The sequence below is a fragment of the Carassius carassius genome, chromosome 39, assembly GCF_963082965.1.
Source record: "Carassius carassius chromosome 39, fCarCar2.1, whole genome shotgun sequence".
In the NCBI taxonomy this organism is placed as follows: Eukaryota; Metazoa; Chordata; class Actinopteri; order Cypriniformes; family Cyprinidae; genus Carassius; species Carassius carassius.
This window is the reverse complement of record NC_081793.1, coordinates 18,850,473-18,874,521: the sequence shown is the minus strand read 5'-3', so window position 1 is coordinate 18,874,521 and position 24,049 is coordinate 18,850,473. Positions and strand designations below refer to the sequence as shown.

Here is a 24,049-nt window from a genome sequence, read left to right as displayed (position 1 = left end):
TCCAATCTTTAAAATTTTTAACACACTCTGTTAGCTTAGATAATTTAGAAGTTTCATCTGGTCTCGTTGAGATATATAGCTGAGTATCATCAGCATAACAGTGGAAGCTAATTCCGTATTTCTAATAATATTACCAAGGGGCAACATGTATATTGAAAATAGAAGGGGACCAAGGACGGATCCTTGTGGCACTCCATATTTTACTGATGATAAATGAGATGACTCCCCATTTAAGTAAACAAAATGGTAGTGGTCGGACAGGTAGGATCTAAACCATCTTAGAGCCTGCCCTTGAATACCTGTATAGTTTTGTAATCGATCTATGAGTATGTCATGATCTATGCTGTCGAACGCAGCACTAAGATCAAGTAAGACTAGAAATGAGATGCAGCCTTGAAGATTTGTAACTTTAACAAGTGCAGTTTCTGTGCTATGGTGGGGCCTGAAACCTGACTGAAATTCTTCATACAGATCATTTTTGTGCAGGAAGGTGCTCAATTGAGCAGACACAACTTTTTAAAAGTTTTTAGACATAAATGGAAGATTTGAAATAGGCCTATAATTTGCCAGTTCACTAGGATCTAGTTTTGGTTTCTTAATAAGAGGCTTAATAACCGCCAGCTTGAATGGTTTTGGGACGTGACCTAAAGATAACGACGAGTTAATGATATTGAGAAGCTGTTCTTCGACTACAGTAACAACTCTTTCAGTAATTTAGTGGGTACAGGATCTAATAAACATGTTGTTGGTTTAGATACAGTGAAACGTTTATTTAGCTCTTCCTGTCCTATATTTGTAAAGCACTGCAGTTTATCTTTGGGTGCGATGGATGAAACTGAAGTGTTAGATGCTGTAGAATCTACATTCGCTATTGTATTTCTAATGTTATCTATTTTATCAGTGAAGAAATTCATAAAGTCATTACTATTAAACGTTGGTGGAATATTTGAATCAGGTGGCGTCTGGTAATTTGTTAATTTAGCCACTGTGCTAAATAAAAACCTTGGATTGTTTTGGTTATTTTCTATGAGTTTGTGTATGCTCTGTCCTAGCAGTTTTTAGAGCCTGTCTATAGCTGGACATACTGTTTTTCCATGCAATTCTGAAACTTCCAAGTTATTTTTTCTCCATTTGCGTTCAAGACTACGAGTTACTTTCTTGATAGAGTGAGTATTACTGTTATACCATGGCACAGTAAGTTTTTCTCTAACCTTTTTCAATTTGATGGGGGCAACAGCTTGTAATATATTAGAGAAAATAGTGCCCATGTTGTCAGTCATTTCGTCTAATTCATGTGTATTTTCGTGTACAAATAGCAGTTGAGATAGATCAGGCAGGTTATTTGTGAATCTGTCTTTGGTGACTGGAACAATAGTTCTGCCCAGACGGTAACGCTGAGACATATAGTTAATATCAGACACTGTGTGTTTCGTTGTGAAAGTGAAACTACTTTCTTTGGCCTTCCCAAAGAGGACAAAACTAGAAATCAGTGGTTAAGGTGCATTTATAACACTGTTCTGGAACAGTGTTATAAAAACTGTTGCTAATTTTTGTATGCTTATGCAATTTTTCCCTTCACTCTTGTATCTATGTTCTGCGCTTGCTTTTCCAAATATTGTGGTTAGAGTTTAATGTAAATCAGGGCGGACTTAAGCACCATTATTGGTCCACTAGTTCTAGATTGACTGCTCCTGGAGTGATTGGAGTGACGTCAACTCTTCTCTTCAACTGATTGGCTAGAGGAGGAGATGTCAATGTAGAACCATAGACTGTATAAAAACATGGACATAGTGTCCGTGACGGCACCCGTAGACTCCTGAAGAGTGTTTTTGAAACTCAAAGTGTGCAGAGCGGGCTGTCGCCATCTCGGCAGTGCTTCACCGCGCGACTCTTCCGGACAATCTAAAATGGGCAAAAAGGCGGGAGCTGGTTGCTGAAGCCACGCCCACCTAGCTCGACAACGGTGACAGCAGTGACAATCCACCTGTCACTCAAGTGACCATGCCCTTAATTATGCAGAACTTTAAGGCTTAATATAATTTAAACGGATGAGTTATAAAAAAAAATCACCCCCCTCACAGTTGTCATGAAGGGCAAAATTAGTTATGAAGACCAAAATAATTTTTTTTTGCACCAGGCTGTAAACATGTTTTTTTTCTGTTGTATTGTTGGCCATTTTAACATGGGGAGTCTATTGGATTGACTCCCTTCTGCAGCCAGCCTCAAGCGGCCAGTCGATGAATTACAGTTTTAGTCACTTCCTTATTGGCCTCACGAGAGAGAGCGGGAGGTTGCCGCTTGTGTAAAACTAGTGAACCAATGATGATGCCCACCCTGATGATTTTGTGTTGTAATTTTGTGTGCAAGTCCGATAATTTTGCATTTATATTTAGGGCTGTGTATTGCCAAGAATCTGACGATACGATACATATCATGATGTAGGGGTTGCGATACTGTAAGCAAGGCGATATTTTGCGGATATTTCTTATTTTAGGAATAGATTATATTGTAAGGAATGCTGTCATTAAGAACGCACCACCATGTGCAAACCTTAGCAAGAACTAACTAAAAAAAAATTTTTAACCAGAAGACCGTCGGATCTGCATTTGAATGTTTCCCTGTAACATTCAAAGTTATTGAACCATTTTTGTGCAGTATGAGTAAAGGGGGATAAATTAAAGTGCTGGCAGGATCCTTTAGTTAAAGGTTTTATTGATTCACTTCATTAGTCCATTTTAGATGATACATTTGTATTAAATCATAAAACACCAAAAATCCAAAAATAAATGGAAACCATTGAGTTTAGGGGAAAATAAAACTGATTTAATAGGGGCCCTAAATTAAAAGGCAGTTAAGTCTGTGGAGTTTAACTGTTGACAAACAAGTTATGTTTACATTCATAGCCAAGGTCTAACAAACATGTGGAAATCATTCCCTCCTCGTTAATGGTAAATGAAAATCATGGTAAATATTGAAGTTGTATGATATGTGGGAAAAAAATGAATGATCATTATTGACAATAAATTATTAATCACAATATTTTTGGCCACATAGCCCAACCTAAGTTTTTAATGACGTCAGGGTAAATAAATTATAACAGAATTAAACAATTTTAGCTATCCCTTTAAAATACTGCCTGTGAAGTCTCAATATTTATTTCACCCATCCCTACTTTCTCTCTTCTTTTCCAGTGTAGAGATATGGGAGATTAAATATTTAAGATTGTGTGACTGCAGCTCTATTTTTAACCAGGCTTTTCTTCATTGGCATGCACAGCACAAAAGAAGCACTGCACCTCTTTCTCTCTACAGAGGGAATACTGCATCGCTCCAGCCATCACACCTGTCTTTAAGCATCATTCAGAGAGTTTCAAACTACAGCCCGACAGATACACACCTACACATACCCAGTTCGACATGCGCACACACTCGCACAAATCTGTCTGTATCACTGTAGCTGTCACTCATCCCGTCACAGTTATCAAGGAGCACTTCACTCATGCACTAAACAGAACGTGTTAAGACTCAGGTCAGGATCATCTGGACTGTTTCAAGTCTTTGAGGTTCTGTTGACTACATTGTTTTAGCAAGAAAAGTCCTCTTCAAAAGAGGGAATTCCACTGTGAGATGCCAACTCCAGTGTGTTTGTGTAATCTGTTTAAATTGGGCTCAAAACAAAGGTGTTGGTGTTAGCTCAGCTAGTGTTTCATCTGAATAAGGACCCTTGTCTCTATTGATCACTGTGGCTTGAACTAAAAGGATCTATGAAAATAAATGAAAGAGTTCTCTACAGGAATTCATTAAGTCTGTCTCCTTTTAACACTTCTCTGTGGGAATGAATGGTGCTTTTTAAACTCAAATCCTGTTTCAAAACTCCTGGGAGAGTAAGCAGGAGTTTGGATGTCTGCGTGAGTGTCGTTTCTAAACATCTGACATCATTATAGCGTTAAGGATTCGGGTTCAAAGACTTGCACTTCAGGCAGTAGGAAAGCAAGTGGGGGGCTTTGCATTGTTCTGTTACTTTAATTATATATTGACATGCATATTGAAGGTCAATAGGTCATTGAAAAACTTGTTGACAGCAATCACTTCATTTAATCAAATCAAATCAAATAATCCTTCAGGTTTGGTCTTCTTTTGGCTTTAGGGCTTTGCTTTATTGCTTCCTTGTGTACCGCTAAAAATCCAGATGATCCATCTTTTGTCTCTTTTTGTACAACCTCAACTCACTTTCTGTGTGCTTAATACCCAAAAAGTGCTTCAGAATGACCTCCATGCCCTCACTTACAAAACTGGGCCAGATCCAATGTGCACTTCTCTGTAACATTGTTAATGTGCAGCGCTGCAAAGGAGTGGAGACAAAGAGTCTGTGTGTGTGTGTGTGTGTGTGTGTGTGTGTGTGTGTGTGTGTGTGTGTGTGTGTGTGTGTGTGTGTGTGTGTGTGTGTGTGTGTGTGTGTGTGTGTGTGTGTGTGTGTGTGTGTGTGTGTGTGTGAGAGAGAGAGAGAGAAAGAGAGAGAGAGCGAGAGAGGGGGAATTTACATCAATCCCCACAGTGGTCCAGCAATACTTCTGAGGCTGGTTCCTGATTGCTATAGCTTATAGGCATCATGGCATATGATCATGGTGTTTCTGGCCACTTCCTTACTTACTTTTCCCTTTTTGTGACAAGTAATAAATTAAATCAAACCCCAGTTATGTTTTTTATTTAACTTAACTACGCTGTATGTTAACTTGCTGTAGATTTCATATAATGATTTCAGAAGACATAATGAATCCATTGATAGAGATATGTTGATTTAAACTATGCTGTTCTTTTGTACTTTTAATTCATGAAAAAAAAAAACATTTAAATGTTATATCTTGGCCTCTACAAAACACTTTAAGCAGCTCAACTATTTGCAAGATTAATAATGATAATAATATTAAATAATTAGCATATTAGAATGATTTCTGAAGGATCATGTGACAATGAAGACTGGAGGAATGGCTGCTGAAAATTTAGCTTTGTCATCAATGGAATAAATTATTATTATAATTGTTTTTTTGTTTTGTTTTTTCCACTTTTACTGCATCTCCCCACATCCTCTTAAATGTTTTTATCCCCAGGATATGTTTTAGGGTTAAACCTGTATTGTAGAAATCACAAAATATGGCACATTTTTGTATATTTGTGCAGCAGCACCGTTCATTCTTTATAAATCAATCGTCTTGAGAGGAGAGTTTTAGTGCATAGGCATAAGTGAATTTCCTCATTGATAGGATCAGATTTCTATTTCCAAAGATGCTTGCTGGCTTAAGTGTGTGTTAAAGCTTCAGTGTAATGATGAGAAGCGGGCATGATACAACATAGAGCTGGGACAGGAAGCTGCTCTGCGCCTAATGTGCTGGATTATAAATGCACACAATAATGTGAACATTTTTTTAGGCCTCAGTAGTCTGTTTGCCAGTGACTTTGTGTTGAAGTGCTGGCTGCAATCATTGTGTCCTTCAGCAAGGTCATCCTTCATGCTGAATGCTTTGTCAGGTTCCAAGTGGTCAAGTTTAGACTCCTCTCATTTGTCCCTCTAGTTCTTTATTTTTATTTATTTTTCCTTCTTCAGTTTTGTCCTTCATTATTTCTCTCAGCCTCTATTAGTTCTCTTTCTCATTCCATCTCTATCTGTTTCTCTTGTCCTCTGTATTTCTCACCTCTCCTCAGTCTCCGTGCTGCAGATGCAGTTCCCATAGCAACTAGATGATCCATGTCTATCTGATATTTAGTCCATTAGTTGGCCTGCCAATTTAAAATGCTAATGAGTAAAATACTTTTAAGGTAAAGGCTGCTATAAATGCCTGTTGTAGTGATTATACTGAAATTTGCATGTAAATTAATCGTTTACAGTAGCCTGCAGTCCAACCCCTCACCATCCAGTCCAGTAGGTGGTGCAATTACAACTCCAGAAATAAGCAATTAAACACTAAATGCTGCCAGGCATAACATAGCAGTCAATAAGAACAATTCATTAACACAGAGATGCAGCATTACCAGCTCCATGAATGAAAACAGCTTTCAAAAACACAAAAAAGCTCATGGAAGAAACTTGACCACTAAGGTCTCTGTAAACAACGTGTTTCAAAATAAATGAGTGGTTTATACAATGTTCATTCAATACTCACATTTATCTCATTTTATTTTAGTACTACCAACTACTTTGTGTTGAGAATTTAAACATCAAATAAATAAAGTTAACTGTTTTTCAGCATTCTGTTATAAGCAGGGTGTATTTGTGTCATATTCAGCCATTCTGAACTAAACTGCAGTAGAGAAAGGCTCAGCCGTAGAATAGGTTGGGGGATTTATATGGCTGTGTAGGTGGATGGGTATGATATTGTGCTTGTGTGTGTTTAAACTGGAGTGAATGAATCTGACCTAGTTACTCCTGTGCTAGCTCTGCATTGCTGCGTCTCACTCTCTCACACGGCTCCACCCCCACTACCCTTGTGTCTTACATTCTTTCATTCTCTATGTTTCAACCGGCCAGAGATGTGATGATGGGAGGATGCTTCGCTGGCTCATGTACAACGCCCCTCCCTCTCCCTTCTTTCTGTCTGTGATTCTTGCGCACCTGCTCTGCATCAAATGTCTCCACATCCATTTTACCTCCTGTCCTGTTTCTTTACAGTCTTCTCATTTCCTCTAATTGAACATAATCAAATGCTTATACATTTCCACATGTTGCTGTCTTTACCACCACTACCATAATTACCGTTTTCGTAATTGCTACTATTATTGTTACTATTACTAATACAGCTAAATTTACTATTTCGACTGCTGCTGTTATGACCATTTTGCTACTATTTCAAATTTAGGTGTAAATATAATATATAAATATATATATATATATAGTATATACTGATACTGGCGCTCCTGTTCTCTTACTCATTAACATGCTCTGCTTTTTTTTTTTCAACTTTATATTTATAAAAAAATACTTAGTCACCCAGATAGCAAAATTATGCCATTAATAACTTACTCTCATGTTGTTCCAAACCTGTAAGACCTCCATTTATCTTCGGAACACAGTTTAAGATATTTTAGATTTAGTCCGAGAGCTCTTAGTCCCTCAATTGAAGCTGTGTGTATGGTATACTGTCCATGTCCAGAAAGGTAAGAAAAACATCATCAAAGTAGTCCATGTGACATCAGAGGGTCAGTTAGAATTTTTTGAAGCATCGAAAATACATTTTGGTCCAAAAATAGCAAAAACGACGACTTTATTCAGCATTGTCTTCTCTTCCATGTCTGTTGTGAGAGAGAGTTCAAAACAAAGCAGTCTGGATATCCGGTTCGCGAACGAATCGTTCGATGTAACTGACCCTCTGATGTCACATGGACTAATTTGATGATGCTTTTCTTACCTTTCTGGACATGGACAGTATACCGTACACACAGCTTCAATGGAGGGACTGAGAGCTCTCTGACTAAATCTAAAATATCTTAAACTGTGTTCCAAAGATAAACGGAGGTCTTATGGGTTTGGAATAACCCGAGGGTAAGTTATTAATGACATAATTTTGCTATCTGGGTGAACTAACCCTTTAATTATTATTATTTTTAATATGATATACTTGATATGTTTATTGAGGGTCAAATCAGCATTGTACATTGATTTCTGAAGGATCATGTAACTAAATAAAATAAATTAAAATGTTTAAATATTAATATTATTTCACATTTTTACTGTTTGTAGTAGTGATGCATCATATTACTGTTTTCATTGTATTTTTGATCAAATAAATGCAACCTTGGTGAGTATAAGGGACTAAGGTTTTCTATAAGGTTTCTATAAGGTTTTCTATAAGGGTATAAGGTTTTCATAAACCTTATATTGACCCCAGATGTTTGAATGGTGAATGGTGAATTTTTTTAGTGAATCATTTGGGTTTGTAGTTAGAAAAACAGTGTTCCTGTGGCTCAGTGGTAGAGCATTGTGTTAGCAGCGCAAAAGGTTGTGGGTTCGTTTCCCAGGGAGCACGTTAGGTTAAAAGCCTGAATGCACTGTAAGTTGCTTTGGATAAAAGCGTCTGCTAAATGCATACAATACAAAAAAGCATCTGAAATCAGTCATAGCATCTTCATCCTCACTCTCCATTTTGCTCTTTTATACCCCCAGTCTATCCTCTCTCTCTTCATCTCTGGTCTTTTATTACTCAAACTATTTCAGTTGTTACATACACAAACCCTCCTGCAGTGATCTTCTGCTGAGGCTCTGCTCTGTGCTTTGCTGTTCAGACGGTAATGAATGACAGTAAGGAGCTTTATGGGTATTTAGACATTATCTGGAGGTTTGGCAAGTCATGCTTGACTTCAGTAACAGCCTTTTGCTGAAAATGAAGTGCTAGGCTGTCCTGGTTATACTCAGAAATCTCAGAAATCTGATTTTCTCCTATTAGACATCATATAATGTCAACATATCCATTTTTAAAAAGTGTCTCAATACAGAATTATCTTTATTTGATTTTAAGTTACCAGAAATTGACCCAGACTTTTTTAAAGTATTGTCCCCCAAAAATAAAATTTTTCTTGTGCAGCTCCAGTGGGGATTCTTTCAGGAAGTGACATTGTCTCCTCAGTAGGCAACAGGGCAGATAACAATGAGTGATGGATGTATAAAGTGTGCTGGTTTTTAATGGGGCATCTGTCCCATTGTATTGTGACCACTGAGGAACAGATTGTCTAGTGTATGTCTATCAATGGTTTATCACGCCCTTCGCAGAGAAAGCCTGGAAGATGTCAAAATTATTAAGTCTGCACCCTACACTCCTGCTGTTCATCACAATAAATTCTATTAAAGCTATGATGTATTCTAAACCTTCAGCACAAGTAATCTCTGGTCCACTTTGATCCCTGTGAACCCTCACGAGGAAGTGTGTCTGCAAACATACTACCTAAATATTACTGCTGCGGGTAAATTCAGTTCCTGGTAACTTGACGAGAACACAGGTGTCTGTCTTTAGTCAAGGAGCAGACCTGCAGATGTCTCTTAACCTTGAAAACATGCAGATATTCCATAGGAAGTATGGAGCAGCTTCATTGATCTGATCTGAACCTTTAAAAATCACTTGCATATTAGAATCATTCTGATTCAGTTAAATTAACTATTTGATGCCTTTTAAAATATGTTTTAACCAGTCAGACTGCAATATATTCAAACCATCATGATTGATTTGACCTTTGACCATTAGCCATAGTACTGTATTGTAAGGAATCCTTAACTGGACTGCTATTTTCCTCCTGGTCGGCAGGTGGCGACCCTCACCAGATTCCTGCTGAACACTACCACTCATTATGCCTGATGCATCACACCTGTGTCTTGCCCTATTTAAGTGTGTTTGTGCCATGCCTTATTGTTCAGTCTTGAGCCTATGTTACCTGTTGCAAGCTAAGTCTATTAAAGTTTAAGTTTAAGTCTTTGGACCCTTGTGTCTATTTTTCTTTGTACTGTTTTTTGGAAGCACGGCTTCTCTTGTTTTGTTGCACCTTTTATTAGTAAAGCTTTGTCTTGTTGAAGACCCACGAATCCTGGCCATTTGATCATCCCTGCTCTTGGATTCATTTAGTGGGGAGTTAGCTCAATCCATTAACTCAGTGACTTTGGACCCAACAGACCCGGGTTCAATCCCCACCTAGAACAGCCCCGTTACAGCAAGACTGAACCAGAAGACATGAATCCAGCGGAGGAGAGTCCACCACCATCTAATGTGGATCGTATTCTGTCTGCCATATCAGGGCAAGCTGCTGCCATTCAGCAACATGAGCAGATCCTTACCGAGATTCTTCATCAATTAAATCTTCAGGCTCCAGCCTCTTTGTCACAAGAGCCTCAGCTGTCACATGGTAATCCTTCTCAAGCAGTGGTAGCCGCCCTGTCAGAACCCAAATTACCAGCACCAGAACGATTTGATGGCAGTCCCGAGAAGTGTCGTGGGTTCGTCACTCAATGCACCCTAGTATTTCAGTTACAACCTGGCAGCTTCCCCACAGAGAGTAGCAAAGTTGCTTACATCATTACCCTTCTTACTGGCAAGGCTTTAGACTGGGCCTCATCTTTGTGGGACCAACAGGGACCACTCACTGCAAACAGTGGCAGCTTCATTGCTGAAATGAAGAAAGTCTTCCACCATCCAGCCAGCACAGGTGATGTGGACTACCGTTTGCTTCGACTCTCTCAAGGCACTCGAAGCGTGGCGGAGTTTGCCATTGAGTTTCGTACCCTAGCTTCAGAGAGTGGCTGGGACCAGCGAGCTTTAAGGGCCACATTCCACCAGGCCTTGTCTCCGGAACTTAAGGATGAGTTGGCTTTTAGAGACCCTTCTCCGGATTTGGAATCTTTAATTGAGGTGGCTATCCGAATAGATCATCGTCTCCGAGAACGACAACAGGAACGATGTCGGGAGACCAGTGTGTATCGTCCTCAGGAATTTTCCAATACTTTTGAACCACTCGGGAAACCCAGTGATCTGGAGGAACCCATGCAGCTGGGTCGAACCAGATTAACCCAGACAGAAAGGGATCGACGGATGAGGGAGCGACGCTGTCTGTACTGTGGAAAGTCTGGCCATTTCCGCTCCAACTGTCCTGAATTGTCGGGAAAAGCCAGTTCTCTTCCAGGAAAGGGGGAACTGGAACGAGAGTAGATATCTTCCCTCATCCTACAACCTCTGGAGTTACTATCCAAGCCACCATCTTCCACAACAACCAGAATCACCAGCTTGGTGCTTTCATCGACTCTGGGGCTGCTGGGAACTTTTTGGACCTTGATGTAGCTAGACGTTTGGGCATTCCTTCCATGCTCCTCCAAAAGCCTCTAACCATCACAGCTCTCGACGGCAGACCGCTGGGGTTTATTCAATTTGAAGTCGGGGGTCACAAGGAACTAATACAGTTTTTTTCTTATCCAGTTACCTGAACTCCCCTTAGTTATTGGATTTCCATGGCTAACTTGTCACAACCCAAATATTGACTGGTCTAGAGGCGTAGTTAAAGGTTGGGGAACTAACTATTGTGTTTCTGCTCTTTCTTTTTGCCGTTCTACTGAGAAACTGGAGGTATACCCAGAGCCAATGTCGACACTATCCAGGTGCCCTGCCACTCTCAATCCAGACAGGTCTGATACTCAAGAGCTACCTGTATCTCAGTTTAAACCTGCCACCGCGAAGTGCCCAGCATTTCACCCTGAGTCGCCTCAAGTTCCCCAGGCCACGGATGCACTACAGCTTCCCATTTCGAAGACCCAGAGTATTATGCCTCCTGTGTGTCTCCCTGATCTGTCCAGAGTTCCTCCAGAGTATGCTGACCTCAAGGAAGTCTTCAGCAAGTCCCGAGCCACCTCCCTTCCCCCCCACAGACCATATGACTGTGTCATAGACTTGGTTCCTGGAGCATGCCCACCGCGGGGTAGGCTTTACTGTCTCTCTGCCCCTGAGAGGACCGCCATGGAAAAGTACCTCAAGGAAGCCTTGGATAATGGTTTTATTCGTACTTCAACCCTACCTGCTGGAGCGGGGTTTTTCTTTGTTGAGAAGAAGGATGGTGACCTCAGGCCTTGCATCGACTACAGGGGTCTCAACCGCATCACCATTAAGAATCACTACCCCCTGCCCCTGATGACCTCTGCATTTGAGATCCTGCAAGGTGCCACCATATTCACTAAATTAGATCTCCGAAATGCCTACCATCTGGTCAGGATTCGAGAAGGGGACGAGTGGAAGACTGCTTTCAACACCCCGACGGGCCACTATGAGTACAGGGTAATGCCCTTTGGCCTGGTCAATGCCCCAGCTGTCTTCCAGGCGCTGATTAATGATCGTTTTTGTATACCTTGACGATATCCTTATTTTCTCACGCAACTATCAAGAACATATTCAACATGTTCGACAGGTCCTGTCCCAGTTACTTCAACACAGCCTCTTCGTCAAGTTGGAAAAGAGTGAATTTCATGTGTCTTCAACCCCATTTCTTGGCTTTATCATTTCCAAGGACAACATCCAGATGGATCCTGGCAAGGTGCGAGCAGTGCAGGAATGGCCTCAACCTAATTCCGTGAAGCAGGTACAACGTTTTCTTGGGTTTGCAAACTTTTATTGAAGATTTATTAGAAACTTCAGCTCTGTGGCAGAACCTCTCTCCACACTCACCAAGAAGTCTGCCCGATCATTCATGTGGACTGAGAAGGCCAATCAAGCTTTTAACAAGCTGAACAGACTCTTTACATCTGCCCCTATCTTAACCCTTCCAGACCCAGAGTTGCCCTTTGTGGTGGAGGTTGACGCTTCTGATGTAGGGGTAGGGGCAGTCTTGTCCCAGAGAGCCAGGGTCGACAACAGGCTTCACCCATGCGCCTATCTGTCTCGACGACTTACTGCAGCAGAGAATTATGATATTGGAAACCGAGAGCTGTTGGCAGTAAAGGTGGCATTGGAGGAGTGGAGGCATTGGTTGGAAGGGGCCAAGCACCCATTCCTCATCTGGACCGACCACAGAAACCTAACCTACATTCGGGAGGCCAAGAGACTGAATTCCCGCCAAGCACGCTGGGCACTGTTTTTTAACCGGTTTGACTTTGTTCTTTCTTACCGCCCAGGTTCCAAGAATTCAAAACCAGATGCACTTTCGAGGCAGTTTGACTCCCCAGAAGAGGAGGCCAGACCAGAACCCATCCTTCCCACCACCAAGATAATAGCAGCTATCCAGTGGGGAATTGAGGCTGCCATTAAGAAGGCCCAACGGCATCAGTCAGATCCAGGTAATGGCCCACCAGGCCTTCTTTTTGTCCCTAACCGCCTACGTTCTGATGTGTTGCAGTGGGCACATGCATCCCTCCCCTCTGGTCATCCTGGGTCCTCTAGAACTTGCAAGCTCATCCAGAGGAGATTTTGGTGGCCAAAGTTGCAAAGGGACGTCCGTGATTTTGTCGCCGCTTGCACGGTGTGTGCCCAGAACAAGGAGCTCAGAACCCGCCCTCAAGGACTACTGCATCCTCTACCTATCCCTGAACATCCTTGGTTGCACATATCTCTGGACTATGTCACAGGTCTGCCTGAATCCCAAGGTAATACTGTCATTCTTGTGGTGGTGGATAGATTTTCTAAAGCCTGTCACCTCCTGCCATTGCCCAAACTTCCCACAGCTAGCCAGACAGCAGAGCTCCTAATGCAGCATGTGTTCAGGATTCATGGCTTCCCCCAGGATATTGTCTCCGATAGAGGTTCCCAGTTCACCTCCCGGTTCTGGAAGGCTTTTGGCCGTCTCATTGGATCTGACATCAGTCTGTCATCTGGTTTTCACCCCCAGTCTAATGGGCAGACAGAGAGGGTGAATCAGGAGATAGAGAAGACTTTGAGATGTTTGGCAGCAGACAATCAGACCACTTGGAGCTCTCGATTAATCTGGGCAGAGTTTGCACATAATACTCTCTACCATTCTTCCTTAGGCATGTCCCCTTTTGAGTGCCAGTACGGTTTCCCTCCCATTTTGTTCCCTGGGCAGGAGCCAGAGGTATGTGTTCCTGCTGCTGCTCAACTAGTTCGCCGTTGTCAACAGGCTTGGAAGAAGGCCCGGGCAGCTTTACTGAAGGCCACTCAACAACAGCGGAGGCAGGCGAACAGGCATCGGAGGTTGGGACCAGTGCTTCGTCCAGGTCAGAGGGTGTGGCTTGCAACCAGAGATTTGCCTCTGCGGGTGGAATCTCGCAAACTGGCGCCACGTTATATTGGTCCTTTTAAGATCCTCAGGAAGATAAATCCAGTAGCTTACCGCCTACAGCTGCCCAGGTCCATGAGGATTCACCCAACGTTTCATGTCTCTCGGCTAAAGCCTGTTGTTTGTTCTTCTCTGTCCCCAGCTCACAAGACTGCCCCAGCTGCCCGTATTGTCGATGGACAACCAGCTTACACTGTGCGCAGGTTGGTGGATTATCGTCAGGTACGAGGAAAAGTACAGTATTTGGTCGACTGGGAGGGTTACGGCCCAGAGGAGCGCTCATGGGTGCCTGCTCGAGACATTCTGGACCCTACGCTCATTACGGATTTTCGTCGCACCCAAAGACTCCACCAAGTGAACGTCAGGAGCCGTTCTTAGAAGGGGGATTCATGTAAGGAATCCTTAACTGGACTGCTATTTTCCTCCTGGTCGGCAGGTGGCGACCCTCACCAGATTCCTGCTGAACACTACCACTCATTATGCCTGATGCATCACACCTGTGTCTTGCCCTATTTAAGTGTGTTTGTGCCATGCCTTATTGTTCAGTCTTGAGCCTTACCTGTTGCAAGCTAAGTCTGTTAAAGATTAAGTTTAAGTCTTTGGACCCTTGTGTCTATTTTTTCTTTGTACTGTTTTTTTGGAAGCACGGCTTCTCTTGTTTTGTTGCACCTTTTATTAGTAAAGCTTTGTCTTGTTGAAGACCCACGACTCCTGGCCATTTGATCATCCCTGCTCTTGGATTCATTTAGTGGGGAGTTAGCTCAATCCATTAACTCAGTGACTTTGGGCCCAACAGACCCGGGTTCAATCCCCACCTAGAACAGCCCTGTTACATGTATATCCAAGAGGTTGGCTTCCTTTTTTTATTATTTCTTATTTAAATATAATAATATATAATTTATACATTTTACTTTGTGTTGTTAATATTACGATCATCTTAAAATATCCTTTGTCAAAAAAAAATATTGTCGATGATATTCTGAATTTTACAACTTTTATGATTAAACATTATTAAAAAATATATTATTTATAATTTAAAATTCATGCATAAAAGGATTCAATAATATTTCATTTCCTATTTCAGTGAAACCAGTTAATTTAGACTTTACCACATTTTTTTGATGACCTTTCAAAAGGTTTTTACAGTTTTTCCCTGCAGGCCTGGCCTCTCTGTTTTCCATGTTTCCTCTATTGCACTCTCATCTTCATTTGCTTGCTCATCCCTCAGTCTTTTTCTCCTCACTCATTCTCCTCTTCCGTATCCATGCCTGCTGTTCTCTGAGAAGAGCTCCAGCTTTGATCAATATTTTTTCTTGCTAAGCCTTTTCTCTCAGTGCTTCTAAATGACCTACTTTGTAATCTCCTCCTTAACAGCTCTTTAAAATTGTGAAAAAGAGCAGAGGAAGTGAAGCCCTGCCACTGATCTGATTACATATTAGAAGCTAAAGCTTCTGCTTGGGTTTGAGAAATAGTAGTTTTAGAGGGCGGGCTTTACTGCACAGACAGCTTTGAGGAAGCTGAATAATTATATTTCCTATAGTAATCTGTCTTCCTGGCTTATTCATCATCAGTCCTGGTGCTTCAATTAACGTCATGCTCCTTTTAGTAGATTACATGCATTGAAAATGAACTAAATGCCGATGAAAATCAAATGTAGCAAAGTTGAACTGTGGATTAATTAATCAATGAGGTATTATTTTATTTGTTGAAGTCTATATTTTTAATTAAGGGATCATGGTAAAAAATAATTTCCACCATCACAATCTGCGCTCTCTTTTCTAATCCCTCTATACTGTAGGATATGACTTAAAAAAAGCAACCTCAAAAAAGTGCTTCCAGCCTGAGGAAGTGTGTGTGTGTGTGTGTGTGTGTGTGTGTGAGAGAGAGAGAGAGTAAAGGTGAGAGACCTGCACACATGAAGTGTGGTAACACCATGTGAGGAAGACGGTGCAGTCAGATTACTGGGGTGGGGCATATGAAGCAAAGGATGCTGGGATGCTGTCTCTCTTCTCTCCAATGCGCAGCAAGCATAATACTTTTTCTTTCTTTTTTCTTTTTGAGGATGTAAAGACCAATTATCCCAAGGGTACATCTGTTATTTTGGGAGGAGGGGTGTGACTATGTTGCAGACACACATTCATTCTTCTCTCCCTTCTCTCCCATTTTCCCTCTTTCCTCGACCCACTAAATCTGCTACAGCCAAATTGCTTTGCAGATGAATACAGATGCAGAATAGTGATCATAAGAGACTGCTAACAGCTCTCTGAACCTCAGTTGCATCTGTGACTTTCATCAATATATTTGGATGCATAAATCATGCTTTAAATTTTATGAAGTTGATTGCATTAAATTAAACTTGTTGATGAAAAGCTAATAATTAATTAAATAATTAAAAATCTAAATATATTTTAAGAAAAAATAAAACTATTTAATTTCAATTTTAGGGACTTCATGTGCTAAATATGTATTTATTTTACTTAAAAAAGGTTTGATCTATATATACAATTTGTTTTAAATTAAATATTTTCTAAATATAACCCTTATTTTTGTGCAATATTTTCTTGGAAAGCATGTTTGTCGAATCGTTATTTAAAATAAATGTTTGAAATTAACGTTATTTAAAATAAATGTTTAAATTGGTTTGAAATGTTGTGTAATGCAATGATATTCATGCATTTTTAAGTTAGTGTCTGTTTGTGTCGTTTTACAGCTATGAACATCTAAAATAGTCTTCATAAAGGTGCATTCTTATTTAATTTATCCTAGAAAATTTCCCCTAACTGATGAATCGCACAATAATGTGTGAGAATATACAGATATATGACACAGTCGTGAAGCTGTCTGACACTAGACAACTGGACTTCCGTGGTATTTACCTCCTCATCTCCTGAGTGCTCACTTCCCCTCCCCCTTTACCTTCCCTTTATACTCCTTCTATTCTGGGTAGCAGAGCAGGCCTCAAAGGTGGAGAGTCAGTTGGCGTGAAGGGCACAGGCACAGGGGAGATGAGGGCTGGAAAGAATTGATTTTCAGTGCGCCATGCAGAGCTGTCTGCTCCCCAGCACTGTGTGAGAGAGTCGTGCTCACAGAGAGACTTTCAGTATGGATAAATCTACAGTTTTCATGCCATTCCCTGCTGCTAAAAATCAACTACACCTCAAGCAATTAATCGACTAACCTTTCATTCCTGCCTCAACAGGAAGTTGAAGGAACTGTATACTATATGCACTGACAAAAAAAAAAATTGGGGGTTTTCCAACCCTTTGAAATGATTGTGAATGATGAGAGAGATGGATGCTGGTTGAGACAGTCTGTTGGCTGACTGGAGCAGCCCTACCACATGATGGGTTCATTGGGTTGCCATAGAAACGTCTGGTGCAGCGACCTGCTGGTACAGTAACTTATGGAGCCAGAGCTTTTTAATGGGGGGTTTATCATCTGCACCATTTCTTACAAAAGCTGCCTGGTGAAGGTCACTCTTCCAAATCAGACTTCTGATTCAAAAAATTTAGTTCTTATGGTTCTACTATAATTAAATTAACACATACAATCTTTAATAATGTTTTCAATATTCAATGAGCAGACAAACACGTTTGGGAAGATGGGATTCTTCATGAAAATGTATAAACGATGTTCTGGTTTCATTACATTGAAGTCAATCAACAGCATTTGTGACAAATGTATTTCAATTTGTATCTAATTTTCTTAAAAGATAGTTAGACACCTAGAAGTTTTTTAACTACAACTTAACTACTGATTGCACATTCCTTTTGATATGACTGGATTTCACATACAATTTTTTTCAGAGCAACAGTAAATATGACCTCATTGTAAATCAGATTTTTTGCTTTTTAAGAAAACGAGACAAGTGGAAAATCATCTTTGTGGTAACTCAATGCTTTAAGTGTCAAATGAGCCTAATGTGAAATACTGAACCCAGAATATTATAATATAATTTCATGTTCATAATGGCTTTATCAGAACAGCTTTCTGATATAATGTGAGGATATATATGCATAAATGGAGCTAATAGGTTTGCTAGTAACAAGGCTTTTAGTGGTTGGATCTATTGACTTCAACTGCAGAGTGTGTGTGATGCAGCTGAACTTTTACTTTCCATTTACCCCTCTCTAAAAACACAGCCGCTCTCTCTCAGCCAATTACTGATGTGCTTCATTGATCCCCTCAGTGAGACAGTCTGCTGTAAAATGCCCATCGACCTAGAACCAACCAACCAGATGCGACAAGCACACAGAACTCTCAGAACAAAAACAAGAGCATATGGAATATTTCATTGACACTCTCTCTCTCTCTCTTTCTCTGTTTCTAGTGAGAAGAGGAAGCTACAGGTGAACATTGTCAGCCCCATCCACTGCAGTATGAATGGAAGGAAGTGCACTGTTGTTGTGGAAACCAAGATCAACCAATCACAGCCAGACTTCACCAAGAGCCGATCGGGATACGTTCTCTCAGTGCAAGGCAACTAGAGGACCACGGATCCCAGAACAACTCCTTTAAAAGGACATTGACAGCAGAGTATCTGTTTTGTTCAGATACTACAAACTTTTGAGTTGAACCATAGAAAAGAAGCCATACAAAGGAAGAATATTTAATTTAGAAAAAAGTTTGTCCCTAAATTCCAAACTTCAGTTAATTTTTTTTTCAAGATGACAAGGAGTTAGCGATATATACCCTCAAAAAAGATTTACCAAACTCTGCACTGTTTATTTATTAAACATTACAACCAAATAAAAGGCAATCATAAATGTAATATTTATGAGAAACGGGATACACAAGATGTGAAAGTATCTAAGTTGTGTTTTGAGGTTTTTCATTCAAAGGGGGATTAGTTGGTTTTTGATCATTGCTTCATATGGGATGAAGAATAGCTCTGCTTGGGTCTCGATATATTGCACAGATCATAAGGAGTCCTGCGATTGCTGCTGAATTTGATCAGATGTTCTTGAGCAGGATGTGTTCATCATATCCTTAAACTCATTAACTGCTCAGAGAGGAGTGTTAAACTCTCTCGTAATTTAAACCATTCTCTTTTTCTGCATATAGCTGGTCATTTATAACACATAATGTATACAGAAACTGTCATAATGGATATAGCTTATATAATGTACTGTATGCACTCTATATATATATATATATATATATATATATATATATATATATATATATATATATATATATAATGTAGGTAGGACGAGAGCTGTCATTTATACACATATTTCCTGATCTTGGAGTAGAATCACAGAGCTGGAGGTGAAAAGTTATTTTCTATTTCCATTTTATAAATAATAGACCCTGCCACCAAAAGTGGTCCCTTTAGTCCTTCACTCACTATCACTATAGCCAAAAATAATTTCAAGCACTTCTGTGATGATAAAGCTATTGAAAAGAAGCTCTCTCATGTTTACAAAGACCTTGTTTAAAGGTGTCGCCATTTTACATGAGCCAAAAATGCATTTGTTCCATTAGGGTCCATTTTTGCTTCTGTCAGCTAGTTTTATCTAGTCATATTTTAATATTTTGTAAATATTAACACTGCAAACAGAAAGTGTTTATATTACAAACTTTGTGCATCTATGTGTGTAAATGTGTTCAAATAAGAGAGAAAGAGAGCGGTATTGATTCATAGAACAAAATCAACAGAGTTCTGAGTGGAAACTCCCAAGATGTCTGACCCAGTTTGACGCTTTCGTAACTCATAAAGAAAGTGCCAAGCTGAAAACTGACTGCTGTTCTTCATTCCTAAGGTGTTTGCATAAATCGTTTTTTCCATAATTGTTTCATTGTTTTGTTCATGGCTTCTAGCAAGAGATATTTTTTTAATCAGTTAATTAGGATCGTTTCTGGTGGCCAAAAATATTACTAAGCTCCAGTGATTAAAATGGGGGAAAGTGCATTTGATAGTGAGCTGTGGGCCAGGACTACTGATCCATCCAAGTCAGACAGTCAGACTATCACTTTCACCAAGTGATCGGTGATGCAGCTCAGTCATTGTGTTTTTAAAGAGCCTCAAGCTACATGTGACCGTTGATCACATAATCTCCAATTTGCTTCACAGATCACGTCTGCTACAAAAGGGTGCAAACTCTCTCATCTTCTTCCTCAGTCCCTGTACTCTCTCTTGACTATTAGCCTGGATTGGTAAAGTGTGTCAGTAAAAGAATGCACAAAGTACACATGGTACTTTAGGAAGAAAATAAAGTGACGCTTTAATCCAGTTTCTGCTGAACAATTCTTAAAAGCAAGGATGTGCAATAAATGGACTTAGAGCATTTTCTAAAGATCTATTTTCTTGACTCAAACACTGATTGTCAGTTTTCTGGACTTTTTCAGTGGAAAAATACTGACAGTGTGTGAATGCGCTTTAACCTTGATTAAAGGAATTATGTGATTGTTCCGTTGCGTAAAATCGAACCCATTTTGTGGAGTGTTCTGGCAGAGCTAGTCATACGATATATGATTATTATATAATACAAAATAATTTCTTTCTTTCTTTCTTGTCTTGAACCCCAGTGATTCCTTTTAAGTGCTGAATAATTCTAGTTCCCAGGTAAATTTGATGGTCTTTGTTGTAATTATACATGTTCATCTTAGTTTATATTAGAGATTTAGTCTTATCCGATCAAACGATGTGACTACTTTTATACTTCTGTTATTTAATTAATATATTTTAAAATGATGTTCTACATTTTTAAAAGATGTTGAACTTGCTTGGACCAAATCAAAAGGGAATTCAGTTTATAGTGTGTTTCTTTAAGAAGAGCTTTTTTCATGTGCATATTAATGCAATAACCTGCATTTGTGCGTTTAGTAATGAAAATTATTATATGGAAAAAAATCTACACTTTTAAATCATTATATTGCATAGACACATTTTACTGTTTTGTTTAGTTTAGTTTTGTATTAATAATCAAATAAATGCTATACCAAATATCTGCTCCTGAAAATAAACATGCCCTTGAAGTGTCTTTTCCAAGGCATTTGCTCCATCACATTGATATGCTGTAATTATTTAATTGATTTGCCACATACTGCTATTAATCCAGGGTGAGCAGCTGTTTGCCGCTGGGAGGTGTATGACAGCAATGTTGAGGTGTCGTGGTTCGCCACAGTTTATTGCATGTTGCTGTTTTAATGCTTGCTCTCGAGTTCATGATGGATATTTAGCCTATGTATGAATTATCATACTTTATTACTGTACTGGATTAAAATGCATTAAATCACACCATGAATCAGTGGCGATGCTGCACGCCAGAGTGTCACTGGTACCAATGGTAACACTCACATACCAATTCATTCCAGTGAATCGGTAAATCATTCCAGTGAATCGGTAAATCCTAAACAGTCCCATCTGATGTGGATATTTGGAAAACTAATTAATTTTGGTGAATTTGTAAATTAACATATTCCAGAAAGATTCAGCGAGTCCTTACATGGCATTTCTTATCTTTTTTTTTCATTTCTTCAACTAATTTACATAAATTAAGAAGTATACACTTTATTTATTATTCGTTATATTAAGTATAAATATATATTTTACTGGCACCCTCTCTGCTCTTAAGCATGTTAAAATTTTCAAATATTATGTTTTTTACTGTAAATTATCTGTTAGTTTTAGTGTTGACCGGGTATAGGGACATGTTATTAAGAAACTACTATTATCCTAAATAAAGTGATCTGTGATGATGTGAGACTACATAATAAAAAAAAATTAAATAAAATTAAAAAAAAGAATGTTATACTGGTAAACTGCCAGTTTTCATGTTGCTAAGCTGCTTATGTAACAGCCCTCCACCCTGGTGTGACTAGGTACAATTTGGACAGTTCAGTCGAGAATAATAGTGTTCTTCAGGCGTTGTCAGCTGAAACCTTCCTGAAACAACCACACTATAGTCTATCTTTAACGATCAGTGCATCAGTTTATTTGTCATCACAGTACAAAAATAAATAAAAAAATAAGCAGAAACAAAATGCAAAAGTTACAGCAACAGATTTTCGTCTTTTTTAAAAGAACAAAAGAGTAACAGATCCGTAACCATCCGCCTGTCAAACTCTAGCCCGATAAAATAGTCCTATCTTCTAATAAGCACGGCCATGCTCTGATCCTAGAAAATCAACATACATACATCACACTCTTCCATACAAATACACTCGTTTGCGCTCACACACTCATGCAATTCTTTTTTGTAACACTGTTTTCAGTTCTACAAAGAATTACACAAGAGATACAGAGTTTGACAGGAGTTTAATCTTTTACTTATCAATTTTTAAGTGTCTTTTTTTTTTTTTTTCAAAGAACTACTCTGTGATGCAAGTGAAAAAAATGGCACATTGTTGTGTGCTGGAGGCAATTAACTCACCTGCTTCATCGCCCACAACTCAAACCCTGCGGTCTCCTCAGACAAATAGCTCAAAGAAAAGTGCAAGTCCTGTATCCAAACCTCTCCTGGCACGTTTCTGGGCAAATTATTGGCTTCCTCGACCTTCAGTCATGTGAAGCAATGCAGCAGGGCAAGCAGTCACACAGAATCCGTCCATCCCAATTTCATATCATGAGAAGAACAGACTTTTGCATGAATTAACAGAGACATAATAATGTTTGCTTATATGACTGTAACATTCTTTTTTTCTTCTTCTTTTTTGACTATAAAGAAAGAGATACATAACTACTGAAAGAAAGCATGCACAATTCAGCACTGTTGAGATGTTTTAAAGCGGGCAAATGGATCATATAAAACACATTTTCCCTTAACAATCCAGATCCAGTGCGAATGTCAGTTTGTAATTCCTCTATGTAAATTTGTCACAAAAATCGCTGCCTATCTCCAAAAATACAGCACATCTCATCCAGTTTAATGCCTGATGCTTGTTATCATCTGCGTTGTCATGGGTTAATCACTCATGATTGCTTTTGCAGTGCTGATATGTAGAAAATCCCAACAGTACTTCACAGAGGAAGGGGTTTCACGTATTTAGCTTTGATTGAAACAAATAGTCTGTCACCATGATGAATTACCTTGGTGTTTCTCAGATCTGAAAATGGTCTTAAACTAAGCTCTAACAGACGTTATTGCCTTGAATAATTCATTCAAATGCAAATGTGCATTAACCATTATCTTCATTCCCACCAAAAGGTAGCCATCGATCTAAAAGCTGTAGCTTTTTTTTTTTTTTACAACATTACTAAAATCTCTAAATGCAAGAGACAAGTGTGTGAAAATAATAAATAACGATTCTGATACTTGTTATTAATGACAATCTTACTGTTCCAAAGTTTTCCGGCCTTTGGTGTGTGTTTTTAGACCTACATGATTTTCATCAAAGGTATGGCACTGTTTTTGATACATTTACAGGCTTTTCTGTACAGAGCCCCCTGTTGAAACTAGTCTGAGTACAAAACAAAATGACAAAACAATGGCTCATTGAAGCAGGCATAGCAATATAAAATATTTTAACTAGTTTCCTTTTTTTTTTTTTTTTTTTATATTTCATTCCCTAAACACATATGCAGTCGGCTTACAAAAAACTCAAAGTAGTTTACATCATCCAGGTTGTGTGTGCATTCAGATGAATTCAGTTTTTTTAAAATGAAAAAGCTTCAGAGATATAGAGCACAGGAGAGGATCTGTTTAACTCTATATCATGGATGAAAATAAAGTAGGTCTTTCTAACAAATGTGCTGACAACCTTTCCTTTCACCATCTATATTAACAGCCACTGTGCATTGCTGGTCTCAGAGTCATTTCCCTTTATTCTTTGTTTGTGGCTTGCGAACATCAACAAGCTCAACATAATCCCCAGACGCCCCTCTTCCCTTTTTGCAATTGGCTGTGACTGAATTTGCAACAGCTAGGTGTTTAGCATTAAGCGACTGTCCAGTTCCGTGGACACAGGCAGACAAGTGTCTGTTGATTATGAATCAGTCTCCAGTTCTGTTGACAGTGGTGGTAAGGATCTTGGTGCAAAGTGTCCAGAAGTCAGCTTGACAACAGCTGGATTCCTGTCCGCATTCAAAGTTGTGTGGTTCTTTTTGTCTCATTTTGTCCTTTTGAAGTCTTTTCTGTCAGTGCTTTTAAATATTCACTTCTTTAGAACATTTGGTCCACTCATGTCTGGCATTTCTTTGTATTTAGGTCCAAAATTGCCATTGCTAAAGGTATTGAAAGACTCACTACTCCTTTAGAACAACATTTGCATCACCCAGTGCTTCCTATAAAATGTATGAATGTGAATAATACACTAAAACATGTCTCATTATTTATTCCACCATGTAGGAACTATGGACAGTT

At 39.3% G+C, this 24,049-nt stretch overlaps 1 protein-coding gene across 1 annotated transcript in view; it reads left to right on the top strand.

The window, feature by feature from the left end:
- The window catches only part of LOC132121549 (unconventional myosin-Id-like), a 91,329-nt gene extending 72,445 nt beyond the window's left edge, over window positions 1–18,884 (top strand). Inside the window, exon 22 of the mRNA XM_059531061.1 lies at window positions 18,073–18,884. Coding sequence (XP_059387044.1) covers window positions 18,073–18,229 — 157 coding nt within the window. The 3' untranslated portion in view covers window positions 18,230–18,884. The remainder of the gene's footprint in view (window positions 1–18,072) is intronic.
- Window positions 18,885–24,049: the final 5,165 nt, after the last annotated feature.